The sequence below is a fragment of the Zonotrichia albicollis genome, chromosome 32, assembly GCF_047830755.1.
Source record: "Zonotrichia albicollis isolate bZonAlb1 chromosome 32, bZonAlb1.hap1, whole genome shotgun sequence".
In the NCBI taxonomy this organism is placed as follows: domain Eukaryota; kingdom Metazoa; phylum Chordata; class Aves; order Passeriformes; family Passerellidae; genus Zonotrichia; species Zonotrichia albicollis.
In genome coordinates this window covers 1,017,776-1,029,732 of record NC_133850.1, presented here as the reverse complement: position 1 = coordinate 1,029,732, position 11,957 = coordinate 1,017,776, and the positions used below count along the sequence as shown (strand labels likewise).

The window sequence follows — 11,957 nt, the reverse complement described above, 5'->3', positions numbered from 1 at the left end:
ATAACTACGCCCATTCAGGCCGGCCCCGCCCGGCGCTCTTCGCTCCCAGTTCCCTCCCAGCGCTCCCAGTATCGCCCCCAGCGCTCCCAGTATCGCCCCCAGCGCTCCCAGTTCCCTCCCAACGCTCCCAGTATCGCTCCCAGCGCTCCCAGTATCGCTCCCATCGCTCCCAGTTCCCTCCCAGCGCTCCCAGTATCGCTCCCAGCGCTCCCAGTTCCCTCCCAGCGCTCCCAGTATCGCTCCCAGTTCCCTCCCAGCGCTCACCGTTCATTCCCAACGCTCCCAGTTCATTCCCAGCGCTCCCAGTTCCCTCCCAGCAATCCCAGTATCGCTCCCAGCGGTCACCGTTCATTCCCAGCGCTCCCAGTTCCCTCCCAACGCTCCCAGTATCGCTCCCAGCGCTCCCAGTTCGCTCCCAGCGCTCCCAGTAAGAGCGGCACCGGCCGGGAAAGCGCTCCCAGTTCGCTCCCAGCGCTCCCAATTCCTTCCCATCGCTCCCAGTATCGCTCCCAGCGCTCCCAGGTCCCTCCCAGTTCCCTCCCAGTATCGCTCCCAGGGCAGAGAGGAGGGAGAGAAGGAGGAGCGAGAGGAAGAGGAGGGACAGAGGAGGAAGGAAAGGAGGAGCGAGGGCGAGAGGAGGAGGAGGAGGAGGAGGAGGAGGAGGAGGAGGAGGAGGAGGAGGGACACGGGGGACCAGGAGGAGGAAGAGGAGGAGGAGGAGGGACACGGGGGACCAGGAGGAGGAAGAGGAGGGACAGAGGAAGAGGAGGAGCGGGAGGAAGAGCGGCCGCATCAGCCCCGGAGCGCGCAGGTGAGCGCGGATGGGGGAGCTCGGTCTTACTGGGAGCGCTGGGAGCGATACTGGGAGCGATGGGAGGGAACGGTGAGCGCTGGGAATGAACTGGGAGCGCTGGGAGGGAACTGGGAGCGCTGGGAATGAACTGGGAGCGCTGGGAGGGAACTGGGAGCGCTGAGAGGGAACTGGAAGCATTGATTTATTATTTTGTATTAGTTATTATTTATTATTTTATGGGGCTGATTTATTATGTTATGATGTATATTACATTAAAATTTATTATTTTATGATAGATATTATATAAAAAGAAAGTTATATACTAAAACTCTCTATATTATAATATATATTATCTAAAATATATTTGTATGATAGATATTATATGAAAATAAAATAAATATTAATAGTATATATATTAATTAGAATTATAGTTTTTATTTTATTATATATTAAAAGATAATTATTTATTAAACCCATAGATATTAATATAGATATTAAATAAAATTATATTTATTATTTTATATATATTATAATGAGAGAAAATTATATATAAAAACAATATGTCTTACTTTAAAATATATTCTTTATTTTATGATATATATTATATTAAAAGAAAATCATATAATTAAGTTATATATATTAATATATTAATTAAAATGTGTTTATTACCTTTTTATATTGTTTTATATTTAAGGAGAATTATATATTAAAACTATACATATTAATATATTAATTTAAATTATATTTTTAAGATATATATTGTATTTAAAGAAAATAATTTAATAAAACTGTATGTATTAATATAGCTAATAAGTAAAATTGTATATTTAAAGATATATATTATTTTAAAATTAAATTATACATTAAAACCATACTAAAAATAGAAGGAAAGATTTCTTTAGAAGGCTCAAAAGGAAAAAATCCTGAAAGGAACGATATCAAAAGCTGCTGACCCTGAGAGAATCCGAGCCTGCTCCCCGTGATTGGCCATGAATTAGAAACAAATTAAAAACAAATTAAAAACAAATTAAAAACAAAATAAAAACAAGCAGTGCGGCCCAATCCCGGCCGTGCCTCTTGCATTCCGCAGCCGCAGATAATTCTTGTTTATCTTTTCCTCAGAGGCTCCTGAGCTGCTCAGGAGAGGGGAAAAAACCCTAAAAAAAGAGATTTTTCAGGAAATCTCGAGGAAGGCAAGGACCCTTTTAACCCTCTGTGTGCTGGGGCAGCTGCCAGCTCGGCCTGCGGGGGGCAAATGGGGGCGTGGGGGCAAATCCTGTCCTGGGATGGGGGCAAATCCCAAATGCCATCCTGAATTGTGGGGCAAATCCCGTCCTGAACTTGTGGGGCAAATCCCAAATGCCGTCCTGAATTGTGGGGCAAATCCCATCGTGTCCTTGTCCCCGTGGGGGCAAATCCCATCGTGTCCTTGTCCCCACGGGGGCAAATCCCATCGTGTCCTTGTCCTTGCTCCCCCCGAGCAGGAGCTGAGCATGGAGAGCAGCGAGGAGCCGGTGGCAGAGGCCGTTTGGAGCGGCTCCACGGCTCGGCAGGGAGAAGCCAACGGGGAGGAGAAGCCGCGGAGATCCCTGAGCAGGAGGGGCTGCAAAGGCAGAGCGCGGGGATCCGAGGGGGAAAGAGCCAGCCTGGGCCATGGAGGGGCTCAGAGATCCGAGCTGGGGCCCCGTGAGCAGCTCCAGGGAGGGGAGGAGAAGCCCCACAAGTGCTCCGAGTGTGGGAAGAGCTTCAAGAGGAGATCCTGCCTGATTGTGCACCAGAGAACCCACACGGGATCTGAGGGGGAAAAACCCAGCCTGGAGCAGGGTCAGAGCTCAGAGCTGGGGGTCCAAGAGCAGCTCCAGGGTGGGGAGGAGAAGCCCCACAAGTGCTCGGAGTGTGGGAAGAGCTTCACGTGTAGGTCCAAACTGAATGCCCACCTGAGGAGCCACACGGGGGAGGAGCCCTATGAGTGTGATGAATGCCATGAGAGGTTTTCCACCAACTCCCATCTCGTCAGTCACCAGAGCATTCACACCAACGAGCGGCCATTTTGCTGTCCTGATTGTGGAAAGGGATTCAGGCAGAAGTCACACCTGGTTTTCCACCGACGCATCCACACCGAGGAGAGACCCTATAAGTGTGGGGAGTGTGGGAAGGGCTTCACCTTGAGCTCCCACCTGATTTACCACCAGAGGAGCCACACGGGGGAACGACCATACCAGTGTGACCAGTGCCAGAAGAGGTTTGTGAGGGGCGGTGATCTCGTGGTGCACCAGCGCTCACACACGGACGAGAGGCCCTTCCAGTGCCCCGACTGCGGGAAGCGCTTCAACCGCGTCTCCACCCTGAACAGGCACCGGATGATCCACACCGGGGAGAGGCCCTACGAGTGTGATCAGTGCGAGAAAAGTTTTGACAGGTCCTCCCATCTCCTCCGTCACCAGCTCATTCACACCGAGCTGAGGCCTTTCTACTGCCCTGACTGCGGGAAGGGCTTCAAGCAGAACGGCACCCTCATTACCCACCAGCGCATCCACACCGGGGAGAGACCCCACGAGTGTCCCCAGTGTGGGAAGAGCTTCAGAGACAGCTCCAACCTGACTGCCCACCTGAGGATCCACACCGGGGAGAGGCCCTATGAGTGTGAGCAGTGCCAGAAGAGGTTCCTGAGTAGCTCTGATCTCCGCCGTCACCAGCGCAGTCACACCAGGGAGAGGCCCTAGGAGTGTGATCAGTTCCAGATGAGGCTTTTACACCTCGTCTGATCTCCGCAAGCACCAGCCCTCATGCACGGGTGAGAAACCCTTCCGCTGTCCCGATTGCAAGAAGGGCTTCTGGAGTAACTCTGCCTTCATCACCCACCAGCGCATCCACACCGGGGAGAGGCCCTATGAGTATGATCAGTGCCAGAAAGGCTTTTACACCTCGTCTGAACTCCTCAGGCACCAGCGCATCCACACGGATGAGAAACCCTTCCGCTGTCCCGAATGTGGGGTGGGATTCAAGCACAACTCAGGTCTGGTCAAACACAGGAGGATCCACACCGGGGAGAGACCCCACAAGTGTCCCCAGTGTGGGAAGGGCTTTTCTCATATTTCCCACTTGAGCAGACACGAGAAGAGCCAGCACTGAGGGCAGCCCTGGGTGGGAAGAGCTCCGTGCGCTGCTCCAGCTCCATCCCCCTCTGGATGGTCTGTGCTGGGTGATCCCCAGTGAGCCCAGGTGGGAAGAGCCCAGGTGATCCCAGTTTGGAGGACACCTGGCTGGGGGCTCCACATCCACCTGGCTACTCGTAGCCTGGATTTTCTTTTTTTTTCTCTTTGTTATTTTTCTACAAGTTTTTAAATCCAAGATTAATAATAAAGACATCTAAAAAAGATGAGGATGTGGACATGGGAGGATATTCCAGGGGATGAGGGGGATGCTGGGCCAGAGGGAGTTGAGGGTTCCTGGGACAGATTTGGGGTTTCCTCCTGGCTTTGGGAACCCCACGGTCCGCATTCGCTGTCCCCATTCCCATTGCCGGTCCTTATCCCCAGTCTGGGTCCCCATTCCCGGTCTCCATTCCCGCTCCCTGTCCCCAATACTGGTCCACATTTCGTGTTCCCGTTCCTGGTTCGCATTCCCGGTCCCCATTCCCTGTCCCCAATCCCGCTCCCTGTCCGCACTTCCGGTTCCATTCCCATTCCCGGTCTCCGGTCCCTGTCCCCATTCTCGGTCCTTGTCCCGATTCCCGGTCCCGGTCCCCATTCCCGGTTCCTGTTCCCCTTCTCGGGCCCCATTCCCTGTCCCGGTCCCCATTCCCGGTCCCCATTCCCGCTCCGCTCTCCCCGGACGCTGCAGAACCACCCCCAACATGGCGTCACCGAGCAAAGCCCGCGCTCCTCCCTCCCACCAATGCAAACGTGCGATCGCTCCCTGATTTGCATAACCACGCCTTCGCTCCGCGGCTGCTTTTGGGGCCGGCGTTGCCCGGGCCGGACTCGGAGCGGAGGAGGAGCGGGAGGAGGGGGAGAAGGAGCGGAGGAGGAAGAGGAGGGACAAAGGAAGAGTAGGGACAACGGAACAGGAACACCGGGAGGAAGAGGCGCCCCAACACTACGCGGTTCCCCCGCTCCGGCCGCAGCTGCCCCGGCCCCGCCGGCATCGCCGCCCGGAGCCCGCAGGTGAGCGGAGAGGGGGAGCTGGGCCCGACCCCATCGCGGGGGACTCCGGGAGGGTTTTTGTGGGGGGCAGGGGAGGCAAATCCCATCGTGTCCTTGTCCCCGTGGGGGCAAATCCCATCGTGTCCTTGTCCTTGCTCCCCCCGAGCAGGAGCTGAGCATGGAGAGCAGCGAGGAGCCGGAGGCAGAGGCCGTTTGGAGCGGCTCCACGGCTCGGCAGGGAGAAGCCAACGGGGAGGAGAAGCCGCGGAGATCCCTGAGCAGGAGGGGCTGCAAAGGCAGAGCGCGGGGATCCGAGGGGGAAAGAGCCAGCCTGGGCCATGGAGGGGCTCAGAGATCCGAGCTGGGGCCCCGTGAGCAGCTCCAGGGAGGGGAGGAGAAGCCCCACAAGTGCTCCGAGTGTGGGAAGAGCTTCAGGTGGAGATCCAACCTGACTGTCCACCTGAGGATCCACACAGGGGACAGGCCCTTTGAGTGTGCTGAATGCCATCAGAGGTTTTACAGCAGCGCCCATCTGGTCAGTCACCAGCGCATTCACACCAACGAGCGGCCATTTTGCTGTCCCGGTTGTGGAAAGGGATTCAAGCAAAAGTCACACCTGGTTATCCACCGACGCATCCACACCGAGGAGAGACCCTATAAGTGTGGGGAGTGTGGGAAGGGCTTCACCTTGAGCTCCCACCTGATTTACCACCAGAGGAGCCACACGGGGGAGCGACCCTACGAGTGTGACCAGTGCCAGAAGAGCTTTATGAGCAGCTCTGATCTCGTGGTGCACCAGCGCTCACACACGGACGAGAGGCCCTTCCAGTGCCCCGACTGCGGGAAGGGCTTCAACCGTGTCTCCACCCTGAACAGGCACCGGATGATCCACACCGGGGAGAGGCCCTACGAGTGTGATCAGTGCGAGAAAAGGTTTGACAGGTCCTCCCATCTCCTCCGTCACCAGCTCATTCACACCGAGGTGAGGCCTTTCTACTGCCCTGACTGCGGAAAGGGCTTCAAGAACAACAGCAACCTCATCACCCACCAGCGTATCCACACTGGGGAGAGACCCTACAAGTGTGATCACTGTGGGAAGGGCTTCAGAGACAACTCCAACCTGACTGCCCACCTGAGGAGCCACACCGGGGAGAGGCCCTACGAGTGTGATCAGTGCCAGAAGAGGTTCCTGAGCAGCTCTGAGCTCCGCTGTCACCAGCGCAGTCACACCGGGGAGAGGCCCTTCCGCTGTCCCGATTGTGGGGTGGGATTCAAGCAGAACTGTGCCCTCATCGTCCACCGGCGCATCCACACCGGGGAGAGACCCTACCAGTGTCCCCAGTGTGGGAAGGGCTTCACCACAAGCAGCAGCATGACCAGACACCAGAAGAGGCAGCACTGAGGGCAGCCCTGGTTGGGAAGAGCTCCGTGCGCTGCTCCAGCTCCATCTCACACGGGAGGATCTGGTCTGGATGGTCCCCAGTGAGCCCAGGTGGGCAGAGCCCCCTTGATCCTTGTTTGGAGGACACCCGGCTGGGGGCTCCACATCCACCTGGCTCCTCGTGGCCTGCATTTTCTTTTTGTTATTTTTATACACGTTTCTAAATGCGCGGTTAATAATAAAGACATTGAACCAAAATGAGGATGTGGACATGGGGGCATCTTCCAGGGGGTGAGGGACATGCTGGGCTAGAGGGAGTTGAGAGTTCCTGGGACAGATTTGGGGCTTCCTTAGGACTTTGGGAACCCCACGGTCGCCATTCCCTGTCCTCATTTCTATTACCGCTCCTTAATTCCTGTCTGTGTCCCTAATACTGGTCCCCATTCCCTGTTCCCATTCCCTGTCCCCAATCCTGCTCCCTGTCCGCATTCCCGGTTCCATTCCCAGTCCCCATTCCTTGTCCCGATTCCCGGTCCCTGTTCCCATTCCCGGTCCCCATTCCCGGCCGCTGTCTCCGGACGCTCCAGCACCCCCCCGCCGTGACGTCACCGAGCCAACCCCGCGCTCCACCCTCCCACCAATCCCAGCGCGCGATCGCGCTCAAATTTGCATAACCACGCCTTTCTTCCCCGCCGGCTTTTGGGGGCCGGCGCTGCCCGGGCCGGACTCGGAGCTGAGGAGGAGCGGGAGGAAGAGGAGGGGGAGGCGGAGGAGGAGGTGGAGGGACAAAGGAAAAGGACGGACAAAGGAAGAGGAGGGACAACGAAACAGAAACACCGGGAGGAAGAGGCGCCCGAAACCCGCGCGGTTCCCGCGCTCCGGCCGCAGCTGCCCCGCCCCGCCGGCATCGCCGCCCGGAGCCCGCAGGTGAGCGGAGAGGGGGAGCTGGGCCCGACCCCATCGCGGGGGACTCGGGAAGGGTTTTTGTGGGGGGCAGGGGAGGCAAATCCCATCGTGTCCTTGTCCCCGTGGGGGCAAATCCCATCGTGTCCTTGTCCCCACGGGGGCAAATCCCATCGTGTCCTTGTCCCCGTGGGGGCAAATCCCATCGTGTCCTTGTCCCCACGGGGGCAAATCCCATCGTGTCCTTGTCCCCGTGGGGGCAAATCCCATCGTGTCCTTGTCCCCACGGGGGCAAATCCCATCGTTTCCTTGTCTTTGCTCCCCCGAGCAGGAGCTGAGCATGGAGAGCAGCGAGGAGCCGGTGGCAGAGGCCGTTTGGAGCGGCTCCACGGCTCGGCAGGGAGAAGCCAACGGGGAGGAGAAGCCGCGGAGATCCCTGAGCAGGAGGGGCTGCAAAGGCAGAGCGCGGGGATCCGAGGGGGAAAGAGCCAGCCTGGGCCATGGAGGGGCTCAGAGATCCGAGCTGGGGCCCCGTGAGCAGCTCCAGGAAGGGGAGGAGAAGCCCCACAAGTGCTCCGAGTGTGGGAAGAGCTTCAAGAGGAGATCCTGCCTGATTGTGCACCAGAGAACCCACACGGGATCTGAGGGGGAAAAACCCAGCCTGGAGCAGGGTCAGAGCTCAGAGCTGGGGGTCCAAGAGCAGCTCCAGGATGGGGAGGAGAAGCCCCACAAGTGCTCCGAGTGTGGGAAGAGTTTCAGGTGTAGGTCCAAACTGACTGCCCACCTGAGGAGCCACACGGGGGAACGACCCTACGAGTGTCACCAGTGCAAGAAGAGGTTCTTGAGCAGCTCCAATCTTCGTAGTCACCAGCGGGTTCACACCGAGGAGCGGCCGTTCCGCTGTCCTGATTGTGGGAAGGGATTCAGGGACAATTCCGCTCTCACCACCCACCGGCGCATTCACACTGGGGAGCGACCGTATGAGTGTCCCCAGTGTGGGAAGAGTTTCACCCACAGCTCCAGCCTGACTGTGCACCTGAGGATCCACACTGGGGAGAGGCCCTATGAGTGTCTCCAGTGTGGCAAGAGTTTCACCAAGAGCTCCAATCTCATTATCCACCTGAGGAGCCACACCGGGGAGAAGCCCTATGAGTGTGATGAATGCCATCAGAGATTTTACACCAACTCCCATCTCATCATTCACCAGCGCATTCACACCAAGGAGAGGCCCTTCCGCTGTCCCGATTGCGGAAAGGGATTCAGGCAAAAGTCCAGGCTCGTCACCCACCAGCGAATCCACACCGGGGAGAAGCCCTATAAGTGTGGGGAGTGTGGGCAGAGCTTTAGAGACAGCTCCAACTTTTCAGTCCACCTGAGGAGCCACACGGGGGAAGGACCCTACGAGTGTGATCAGTGCAATAAGAGGTTCCTGAGCAGCTCCAGTCTCCTCCGTCACCAGCTCATTCACAGCGAGGAGAGGCCGTTCCACTGCCGTGACTGCGGGAAGGGCTTCAGGCAAAAGTCCGCCTTGATCACCCACCGGCGCATCCACACCGGGGAGGGACCCCACGCGTGTCCCCAGTGTGGGAAGAGCTTCAGAGTGAGCTCCAGCCTGACTGCCCACCTGAGGAGCCACACCGGGGAGAGGCCCTATGAGTGTGATCAGTGCCAGAAGAGGTTCCTGAGGAGCTCCCATCTCCTCCAGCACCAGCTCATCCACACCGAGGAGAGGCCGTTCCACTGCCCTGACTGCGGGCAGAGCTTCAGGCGCAAGGAGGCTCTGATCACCCACCGGCGCATCCACACTGGGGAGAGACCCCACGAGTGTCCCCAGTGTGGGAAGAGCTTCAGGGTGAGCTCCAGCCTGACTGCCCACCTGAGGAGCCACACCGGGGAGAGGCCCTATGAGTGTCCCCAGTGTGGGAAGAGCTTCAGAGAGAGGTCCCACCTGAGAGCCCACCTGAGCAGCCACACCGGGGAGAGGCCCTATGAGTGTGGGGAGTGCGGGAAGAGTTTCATGTCCAAGTCCAAACTGACTTACCACCAGAGGAGCCACACAGGGGAACGACCCTACGAGTGTGACCAGTGCAAGAAGAGGTTTGTGAGCAGCTCTGATCTCGTGGTGCACCAGCGCTCACACACGGACGAGAGGCCCTTCCAGTGCCCCGACTGCGGGATGGCCTTCAAAAGCGTCTCCGACCTCAACAGGCACCGGATGATCCACACCGGGGAGAGGCCCTACGAGTGTGGTCAGTGCAGGAAACGGTTTCGGAGCAGCTCCAATCTCCTCAGTCACCAGCTCATTCACAGCGAGGAGAGGCCGTTCCACTGCCGTGAGTGCGGGAAGGGCTTCAGGCACAACTCTGCCCTCAACAAGCACCGGCGCAGCCACACCGGGGAGGGGCCCTACGAGTGTGATCAGTGTGGGAAGAGCTTCATACACAGCTCCAGCCTGACTGTGCACCTGAGGAGTCACACCGGGGAGAGGCCCTACGAGTGTGATCAGTGCCAGAAGGGCTTTTACACCTCGTCTGAACTCCTCAGGCACCAGCGCATCCACACAGACGAGAAGCCTTTCCGCTGTCCTGAATGTGGGGTGGGATTCAAGCACAACTCTGCCCTCATCATCCACCGGCGCATCCACACCGGCGAGAGGCCCTACCAGTGTCCCCAGTGTGGGAAGGGCTTCAGAGCGAGCTCCCACCTGACTGCCCACCTGAGGAGCATCCACACCGGTGAGAGGCCCTATGAATGTCCCCAGTGTGGGAAGCGTTTCATCCAGAGCTCCAGCCTGACAGTCCACCTCAGAAGCCACACTGGGGAGAGACCCTACAAGTGTGATCAGTGCCAGAAGGGCTTTTACACCTCGTCTCAGCTCCTCAGGCACCAGCGCATCCACACGGACGAGAGGCCCTTCTGCTGTCCCGAATGTGGTGTGGGATTCAAGCACAAGTCCCACCTCATCGCCCACGGGCGCATACACACCGGGGAGATACCCCACAAGTGTCCCCAGTGTGGGAAGGGCTTCACCACAAGCAGCAGCATGACCAGACACCAGAAGAGCCAGCACTGAGGGCAGCCCTGGGTGGGAAGAGCTCCGTGCGCTGCTCCAGCTTCATCTCACACGGGAGGATCTGCTCTGGATGGTTCCCAGTGAGCCCAGGTGGGGGGAACCCTCTTGATCCCTGTTGCGAAGACACCTGGCTGGGGGCTCCACATCCTCCTGGCTCCCCGTGGTCACCTGAATTTATCTGCAGTCGAAGATCAGAAATCCATTGTGGAGACCACATTTGTCAACGTTCTGATATCAAAAGTTTTTATCTGTTATTTTTTCTGTCATTTTTTCCAACCTGTGGTGGCCTTCAGCAACACTAGATAGGCATGGATATCTTCTCCACCATGGGAGGATCTGCCCTGGATGGTCCCCAGTGAGCCCAGGGGGGCAGTATTAAAGACGTTGAACTGAAACAAGGATGGGCATGAGGGGGATGCTGGGTCCATGGAGTTGAGGGTGCCTGGGACAGATTTGGGGGCTCCTCAGGGCTTTGGGCACCCCAGGCCCAGCAGCTCCATCTGGGGCAGCAGATCAAGGACCCCCTGCCCTGGCAGTGTCCCCACGTCCTCCCGTCCTGGTTCCTGCTGTCCCCTGTCCAGGATCCTGCTCTCATCCGAGTCCAGATCCCATTCCTGGTTCAATACTTGTCCCTGTCCCATATTCTCTATCTGGATGCCATTCCCGTATTCCCTGTCCCGTTCCCCTTTTCCTATTCCTGTCCCCAATTCCCATTTCTCTATTCCCTGTCCCGTTCCCATTTTCTGATTCCTGATCCCAATCCCAGCCCCTCTCCTGTATTCCCAGTCCAGTATTCATGCTCCTGTCACAGATATATTTTATTAAAATGTTTTTTCCTTAGGGTCTTTTTCTCTTTAGAAGCTGAGAGACCTCAAGAACGAAATTTAAACACTAATTATCTGGTGATGTGGAATGCTGCCATTTCATCTTTGATTGGTCTCATGTGGTTGTTTGTAATTAATGGCCAGTCAAAGCTCAGCTGTCTCAGACTCTCTGGTCACTCACAAGATTTTATTATCATTCCTTTCAAGCCTTAATATGAAATCCTATTCTCTATTCTTTATTAGTGTTTTAACATAGTATTTTCTTCTAATATAGTATATCAATAATAAAATAATAAATGAGCTTTCTGAAAATAAAAACACGGAGTCAAAACTTTAATCTCTTCCCCCATCCTGGGAGCCCTGAGAACACAACAGGGTCCCTTTTCCTTCCTGGTCCCTGTCCCCATTCCTGGTCCCGATTCCCGGTCCCGGTCCCAGCAATGACGTCACCCAGCAAACCCTGCGCTCCTCCCTCCCACCAATCCCAGCGCGCGATCGCTCTGGTATTTGCATAACCACGCCCTCGCTCCCCGCCTGCTTTTGGGTGCCGGAGCCGCCCGGGCCGGACTCGGAGCGGAGTCGGAGCGGGGGAAGAGAAGCAGGAGGAGGAGGGACAAAGGAAGAGGAGGGACAAAGGAAGAGGAGGGACAACGAAACAGAAACACCGGGAGGAAGAGGCGTCCCAACACCACGCGGTTCCCGCGCTCCGGCCGCAGCTGCCCCGGCCCCGCCGGCATCGCCGCCCGGAGCCCGCAGGTGAGCGGAGAGGGGGAGCTGGGCCCGACCCCATCGCGGGGGGCTCCGGGAGGGTTTTTTATGGGGGGAGGGGGAGGCAAAT

The 11,957-nt window shown here is 56.9% G+C and overlaps 4 protein-coding genes across 5 annotated transcripts in view; all 4 read left to right on the top strand.

Annotated features, from left to right (window-relative positions):
• The first annotated feature begins 645 nt into the window (after window positions 1–645).
• LOC141725969 (uncharacterized) overlaps window positions 646–11,957 on the top strand; it is a 232,670-nt gene continuing 221,358 nt past the window's right edge. Inside the window, exon 1 of the mRNA XM_074530131.1 lies at window positions 646–883. The gene's annotated coding sequence lies outside the window, so the exon portion shown is untranslated. The remainder of the gene's footprint in view (window positions 884–11,957) is intronic.
• LOC141726076 (uncharacterized) overlaps window positions 4,542–11,957 on the top strand; it is a 35,518-nt gene continuing 28,102 nt past the window's right edge. Inside the window, exon 1 of one of the 2 annotated variants that reach the window (XM_074530378.1) lies at window positions 4,542–4,959. The gene's annotated coding sequence lies outside the window, so the exon portion shown is untranslated. Of the gene's footprint in view, window positions 4,960–7,163; window positions 7,247–11,957 lie in introns of those variants that run through there. The other variant, XM_074530379.1, reaches the window with a different exon arrangement.
• On the top strand, window positions 5,044–11,909 carry LOC141726116 (uncharacterized). Its single transcript, XM_074530440.1, has 2 exons — window positions 5,044–6,123; window positions 7,976–11,909. The coding sequence occupies exons 1-2, from the start codon at window positions 5,117–5,119 to the stop codon at window positions 10,293–10,295; spliced, it is 3,327 nt and encodes a 1,108-aa protein (XP_074386541.1). The 5' UTR covers window positions 5,044–5,116; the 3' UTR covers window positions 10,296–11,909.
• The window catches only part of LOC102069266 (uncharacterized), a 97,932-nt gene continuing 93,136 nt past the window's right edge, over window positions 7,162–11,957 (top strand). Inside the window, exon 1 of the mRNA XM_074530427.1 lies at window positions 7,162–7,246. The gene's annotated coding sequence lies outside the window, so the exon portion shown is untranslated. The remainder of the gene's footprint in view (window positions 7,247–11,957) is intronic.

Excerpts from the sequence above, each read along its gene's own strand:
- LOC141726116 (XM_074530440.1), top strand. The coding sequence starts at position 5,117 with ATGGAGAGCAGCGAGGAGCCGGAGGCAGAGGCCGTTTGGAGCGGCTCC. Across the intron at positions 6,124-7,975 it reads TGTGATCAGTGCCAGAAGAG|TTTCAGGTGTAGGTCCAAAC; the intron begins GTTCCTGAGCAG and ends GTGTGGGAAGAG.